At 42.3% G+C, this 7,774-nt stretch overlaps 1 protein-coding gene across 1 annotated transcript in view; it reads right to left on the bottom strand.

Moving 5' to 3' along the window:
- Positions 1-1,690: 1,690 nt before the first annotated feature.
- The window catches only part of LOC126374967 (cuticlin-4), a 42,534-nt gene continuing 36,450 nt past the window's right edge, over positions 1,691-7,774 (bottom strand). Inside the window, exon 4 of the mRNA XM_050021771.1 lies at positions 1,691-3,700. Coding sequence (XP_049877728.1) covers positions 1,997-3,700 — 1,704 coding nt within the window. The 3' untranslated portion in view covers positions 1,691-1,996. The remainder of the gene's footprint in view (positions 3,701-7,774) is intronic.

The raw sequence follows: 7,774 nt of genomic DNA, 5'->3' as shown, positions 1-7,774 counted from the left end.
ATGTAGATTTTAGGTAGGCGAGTAAAAGGACCAAATATTTGTTAGTAACTTTAGTTACAGGTAATTTTCCCTGTTTTCTTATTTACAATGTATTATTGCAATGTAGCCTTAAGGCGGGACTTCACCAAAGCAGAGACGAGACGAGCGGAGAGATGTTTTTTTCGACAACCAATAGAATCATCTCTTCGCTCAGCTTCAGTGGAAATCGCTATGCGGAGATGTGTAATATTTGTATGGCGCGAATGAAGCGGAGGTGTGAGCTGTGCGCGCAGGCGACGACGTACAGCGGAGACGAGAGATGTCCCTCCCCCACCCACCCGGCAGCGAGTATCGTGCACGCGAGCGCAAGTGCGTATTGAGCACTCAACGCCTCGTACACTCGCAAGGCTAGCCAGCACACAGCACTGCTACACAGTACGCATTTCCGCACAGCTTTGGTGGATTCACACGAGCTGAAGAACATCTCTTCTCACACAGCACGCAGCACACCGCACACATCTTCGCTTTGGTGGAGTCCCGGCCTAAATCTAAAAAGACACCTCTTTACTTCTAAATATAACTATTTTATAAGAATATTCTAGGTAGGTAAAATCCTCATCTGTCGCTGAACGTTTAGCATTCCATGTCATTAGGAGAACTTTGTGATAACTTGTGGGAATGCAATATCTAAAAATACCTAACGTCAGTTCATTTACTGCTTATTTCCAGGATCTTATCGATATTATAGGCAAGAATCACGATAAGATAGTAAAAATGTTGTATCAGAGGCCGAGGAGGGAGGAGTGTCCGTCGACTATGAGCCTTCGATGTTCTCCGAAAAGAAACAGAATTAAGCCACTACCACCCTGGAGGTGAATCATTACGTATATTTGTAAAGGCGGCACCAATAATTCCATTTACTGTTAATTTATTTTCAGAGTGGAAGGCTGTCTCAGTGGAGTAGCTAGGGCGGGTGGCACCCGCTGCGGATATAGTGGCCTTGGGTTGACAATAAATATATTTACTGGTAAAATTAATGAAAATTATAATCGTAACGTGACTTCGACCTTAGATAAAACATTCGTGCTTTTTTCTTACTCAAAGAATCTTATTGAACATTCAGGAAATGACGAGTTCTATAACGTTTGGAAGCATAACCTGGTTAAAGCGACAAGTCTTAGTGATTTATTGTTGTGAACCATTATAATGGTTTGTGTATGTTTAATTAACTTAATTTTTATCATGGGTGTCACCCCCAAACTGGTGGCCACCCCTCCCGCTAGCTACACCACTGGACTGTCTATAGATTGTTTGTTGTTTATATTTACATTATGTCATTTAAGTTTTAGGATATTGATTATACGTATAAATGAAATGGAAGAATGAAGTCGTTTCACTGTTACCAAAGCTCGTACTATCTACATAGTGTGCACTAACCACGGCCATCGTCAACTAAGACGTGGGAGCCTCATTATTCTTGCAACTTTCTTTATACACGTAAAACAATATGTATTCTTCACACACTTTTTCCCGTAATGATCTTCATGTTTTTCATAATGATTTTGTATGTGGTTTAAACCCAGTTTAACACGTGTATTAATGGATTAAGTTTATTCGCCATTGTCGTTTCACTCTCTAATTCTTGTACAATGTACAATGGGGATATGCAACATTCGAGAAAATAAACATAGCAACATACTCACACGACAGTTTTAATTGGTATACAACTTAGGACTATTTCCTTACTTACGACTCTTTACAAAATTACAACAGACGTATCGACTAAAAGGGGCAGTACAGGGAGTGCTTTTCACACGAATAAAATAATTTACAAAACAGTCGAACATATACATCACGCTCATTAAATAACTTAATAAATAGCTCACACGTCACCGGGCTTCGATCGCGACCGCGACAGCGCCGCCGCCGCCCGGCCGGGGCCGAAGCACGCACGCTCTTTGGATCCGAGAAGAGTTTATGAACGTCCTCGCGTCACACTCGCGACACTCGATGCTCACTAGTTCGCGTGCTTCACGTAATCCGTCTCAAAGTATGCAGTGCCGGTGTGCACTCCTTTCCTGTCGAGTGCTCGCACGCGCACGAAGAGGAAGGCGGCCACCAGCGACGCGACCACCAGCACCAGCAGCAGCATAACCAGCCCTGCCACGAACGACGGCACCGACATGCAGATGGTCTCCGGGTCGCTTGCCGGAGACTGGATCACCACGGTCTCGTTGGCCGCGGCGTTGTTCAACGCGAAGTTGACGTCGCCCGGCGCCACCACTTGAATGGTGCGACTCGTGTTTACGTCCGTCATCTCCTGTGCGTCGCGTTTGTATATGCGTGTCGGCGTTGAGGTCTCTCGCCGTCTCCTCGCGCCGACTAGTCTCTCAGGCAGGTCCTCGACTGACCGAGGCCTGCCGCCGAGCGTCGCGAGGTTTCCGTGGGCTTCATCTTTCCTCTTTACTGTATTGTATACTCCTCGGCGGCCTGGAGGAGGTGGAGGAGGTAGATTGACGTCATCGTCTTCGTGTGTCGGTGCTGGTGACGAAGGGCTAGGTGCGTTGGGCGTTGAAGATACTTGTGCCTGTGGAGGTGGTACTGCGTCGTCTCGCTTCTCTGAGAAAGAGCCCGTGGCGTCTGCTGGATGTCTGGGATCAGGATACGCTGGGGGAACTCCGTATTCGGCGTGGGGTTGTGGAGGTGGAGGGCCGTATTCTGCATGTGGAGAGTTAGGTACACCGTATTCTCCTGCACTGAGTGAATTGCCGCCTAATAATGGTACGCCATAGTCCGCACCGAGACCGCATTTGGGTTCGGGGCAGTTATATCTGCACACTTGAATTACACATTGGAAGTGTACGTTCATAGAGTCGGGGAATTTGAAAGCTTGGAAATAGGCAAACGATACTACGGAAGCTGACGGACCGAAGTTCTTTATCTTCTGGAATTTGCTCATGATTTTAGGCCGCACAACACATCCGTATTGATCTACGAGCTGTATAGGAGCGCGTTTTCCATCATGAGCTACACAGTTCCGAACAAGCATGTCGAATTTGTTTTCATCGTCCTTTATCGCGAGCACCATGGTCATTGTTTGACCGATTTTGACTATACCAGACACTTCGGAGGCCCAAGGTCCCTTGCCGACTTGGATTTGCATCCAGCACTGCAAGTTGTCGCCGAGAAAGTTCGCAGTAACGGCATGAAGCATATCTACTTGGAAAGGTCTGAATGTGACTGCCTTCTCGTAGAAGTCGTACCACGTGCAACGCAGTTTTCTGGCTTGATCCCATACTTCTTGGACGTAAGGGTCGTACTGGACAATAATTGTGTTCTCAACGTAAGAACCGCTGGGAGTAGGACTTCCGTAGGTGGCTACATTGTGGTTGGCTGAGCTCGACATCCCGCAGCTGTTGAGGAAGATTTCAAACGTCGCGCTGAGGTGACCTGTGCCAGGTTTGAGATGCATACAGTGGGGATCACTATAGAATCCCTTAGAGAATATCATGCCGTAGAAAGGCCGGTCGAACTCGATGTTGACACGCATGTGTGTCTTCTCGCACTGTACTTGCAAATGCTTTATCTTTGGACTATCAGGTGTGGCGAGTGGCCAGGGGTCATCTGTATGGGCTGGTGGCAGGGGCGGGCCGTAGCCTCCGCCTGCTCGGTGCTCGAGGGGTAACGAAGCTGAATCCACTGGTGGCTCGCATGTTGTTTCCTGGAAACGAAGAAAGTTTTGGGTTAGTAGAAGATAAGTTATAAGTACATATCTCATTTCAATTTCTACACGGATAAGGGTTTGTAAACTATCTGTGCATACGGTAGTGTTTCATTTAGTAGAGCGAGTGCAGAGCACATTCCTTTACGCGTCGCAGTCTAGTTCTCGCCACGCGAGCGCGTGCGCAGACCCGCCGCATCCCGCGCAGCGTTCTTGCCAACTTTCTACACTGATGGATAGCTCGCGCGAGCAATTATAATATTAATCAGCGCAATCATACCACTGAGATGAGTTCCAAAGCTGCTTTCACGATACTCGCTCTGTGCAATAGTGACCGCAGTGCGCTATGCCTGCGGATGTTTGCACAACTCAACTCGTCAACTCAACAGAATATGCCGAAGCACGAATCGTTAAAATCTTATGCCGAGCTATCGTGACAATGCAGCAAGTGGGTAGGTATGTCCGACACAGATTGTTACTGAACTTTGAAAAGCTGGGATGGGCGGGCCTTATCACGAAGATTGGCTGCCATATCTCGATGCATATAAAACAAGCTACTGCTGTATATGGGCTTTAGAGATATGGGGCGAGAGCCGCGACAGGTACAGTGAGTTGTGTGTAAGAATAGCTGTGAATGGTACGTCGTTGGTCCCTGCGGCGTACGCTCGCGTTTCTAACCGGTTAGAAATTACCCACTGATCGAGATTGTCAGTTGCGGAAGAAAACACCGGACCTATAAACATGCGCAACTTGACAACTAGAGCCGTCTTTGACAACTTTGGAGCGTTTTACTTTGGACGGGCAATTAAAATTCCATCGAAGGTTCTACGGGCGTTGCAATACTGCATTACCTACTAGACAAGGCTGCCCCGTTATATTGTCGAAGATTATGATCTCTTTATAATGATTTTATTGACATCAATAATATGCAGAAGATATATTTCATATCAGCCTGTATGGGAAAGTAATAACGGATTAAACTTTAAATTAAGAAAGTCATTTAAGACTTTGGGTAGACGTATTTGACTTAACAAGTGAGAGCACATCCATATCTACAACTAACGAGCCGGCGTTGCAATAAGAAAACTCATTATTATACTATGTTGGTTAATATAATAATTGCGAGAAATTGATAGACGAGATTACGGCGCGCGGCGCATGAGTCAAGTCGCGAGACAGGTGGCGCGCGCGCAGGTGAAAGTATCCGCCTCAAACCGCATCCGCTTCCCACCTAATTCTCAGATGGACTGATACACAATACCTTTGCACAACTTTTCTAGTATATTTACTTGAATTACTATTTATTTGCAATACTTCTACTCTTTACTTATCTCTTACTTTAACAGCTAATAGTTCTTATTGACTTTTGGACTAATAGATAAAGCTAAATTACAATATAACATTCTTGATGCAATTAGATAACGAAATTGAATGGACAAAAATAGCTTTTTTTATATTTTATTTAACTCACCTTGCAGTGAATATGAAAGTCGTAGAGCACAAAATTCTCTACAAACTTGATCTTGGACCGTCTTTAATAATTTAGCTGTTCTTAAGTGACAAGCGCGTTGAGTTAGATTAAACGAAACGAGATATTTTCAAATTACCTGTTTTTGACTGAATCCGCGGACACGTGATTCTATGAGACTTTTCAGCCAACACGCATAAAATGTCAATTAGAGCTACAAACAAATTTCCAGCTTATTAGCTGTCATTTGAATCCTTGATTCACCGTATTAGTATGATGATTTTCATCGATCCGTTTTACGGACCTTAACACTTTCAAGTACAGATTCCAAGGTGTCATACTACCTATTATGAACCATCAATGATCCATGGTCTTTATCCTTGAAAGGGTTAAACGGACGAATCGAAATTAGAAATTGCTAATGACAATTCAATGTGCGGCCAATAAAAACGCAATTGCGGCCAGAGGGCGTACGAGATCTTACATAAGGTGAACATTCGAGTTGTGGCTACCATCGTACTACATACCTATAAAATTGGTACGACCGAAGAAAGTTGTTTAAATGAGCAAGAAATGAGCAAAACCGGATTTTTGTTTGTGCTAACACGGGGCCTAACAAGGTCGATGTTATTTATGTTTTTCTGGTATTTCTACGCGTGTCCTTGTACTATTTTTAATAGCTCGTACATCATTATTTATTGCTGGAGAAACGTTAGAATAATGTAAATATGATCAACTGTTCGTTCGAACTCTTCATAACAAGTCTTCATAGTATAATTCCCTTCCGGCCAAGTAGTTATTCCCATACGTGGCAAATCTACCATAGTTCACGTAAAAAAAACCCTAATTCCCTAGATGTTAGTTTTTTTGTGAGTCTACTTTATTGACGGAAAATAAAACGTCACGAAAAGTTTTGAAGATACTAGGAAAGTCACCTCTTCTGTTCAAAGAGTTAATCTTATGTAGAGGGAAAGGAGACCGCGTAGGGAATTGATTTCTGGATTGAAAACGATAAAGAAAGTTAAGAAGTTATTAGGTAAGTACTGCACTGTTTGTCAGTACAGTGCAGTGTCTGTTATTTCAGATGTTTTTTTATTTATTGTCTGTTGTCAACATCGGCAGTTTTGAAAAAAACAGGATCTTTAATAATAATTAATTCCTTGAAATGCCTCATCTAGTGTAAGCAAGAAGCAATTGCAAATTGCTTTATTTTTACGGGTGTTACGCGTATGCGTGCGTTATGATTGTATTGTTTTAAGGCTCTGTTACACTATGTCTCGAGACGATGTCACGGTTTAAGGCGACGTAAGAAGCGTAAAGGCAGGGTCCCGATTTCGCCATATTGCAATAGTCCCGCGCCATACCTGTAAATAGGGCCTGAGAAATCATGTAAAATAATAGACCCTTTAGCGAGATAGAGCCTGTACCCTTGTCGCTTAATGTGTCCCAACTGGGTAGCTTAACTTAAAGAATCTATGCTCCAGTATACTACAAAATATTATAGTAGTGTTAGTACGTACTGGGACCTTCTACCATTGTGGAGATGAGCGGGACGTGGGAAGTGTGTTTCAGGTGCGTGCACTTAGTTATCAGATCGACACAGAGTGAACTAGCAACCTGCTTAGATGACACCGGTTTTAACATGCGCTTTTTACTTGCGCAAATAAATACCTTATAACAGGTACCTTTCCCTATGTACCTTTTTATTTTAAAAATTGTGACAGATAAAAAAAATTGTAACACGATTTTAAAGTGTCTCTGATTTTGGAAGTAAAGACGAATATAAATACATCCTGATTAATAATACCTCTGTCTAACCCAGTAGATAACACTTGTTAATTTATAAATGAAATTAAACCTATTATCATGTAGAATACTAGTGAGATTATATTGTTATTATTAGACGTTAAATCAAATTAAATAATAAGATGTTTATAGAAAGCGTTTGTAATAAAAACGTCATAAAATCGAGCAATTTCTAAATTTTAAAGCTCGTTTACATTGCGGAAATATACATATACATAAGTACTCTCTATAACGTCCGCGAATGGCTCATCTACCCTAAATATGCGTACGCGCACGATTTATGTGAAACGTGAATTTTAATTGGAAGTGAATGTTGCTGAGATAAATGTAAGCTCATTCACGTGAACGTCAGAGTTGAGGATTTCTGAAACCCGTTTCTTATAGAATATCATATTTCCGCTTTTTAGACCACTATAATTCATATTAGTAGGACGAATGTTTTGTGTCACCTAGTTCACAGCGGATAAGTTCTTTTTAAAGGTAAAGTAGAAAGCAATTTCTTTTAAAAAAGTTTTAAATAAACAACAAGTACTTACTAAGCTAATGACAGACAAATCATTTTAAACGCATCATCGCGCGTCTAAGACCGAAACGTATGGTAAAATGAGAGTGCCTATTGAGAGTGTATGAGTAAATTTTAAAGCTATAAATGAGAAGAAAATTGATGGGCTTAATGCTATTTTTAATGCTTTTTTATACCAATGCTGTTACCCGTCTCATGTTCTTTCAAAACCATTAAAAATATACCAAAAGTTTCTCTACTTGTTCAACATTTAAATAACATGTAAACAGAAACATAA

Source organism: Pectinophora gossypiella, chromosome 2 (assembly GCF_024362695.1).
Source record: "Pectinophora gossypiella chromosome 2, ilPecGoss1.1, whole genome shotgun sequence".
Classification (NCBI taxonomy): Eukaryota; Metazoa; Arthropoda; class Insecta; order Lepidoptera; family Gelechiidae; genus Pectinophora; species Pectinophora gossypiella.
The sequence above is the reverse complement of the archived record's forward strand: the minus strand, read 5'-3'. Positions and strand labels throughout refer to the sequence as shown.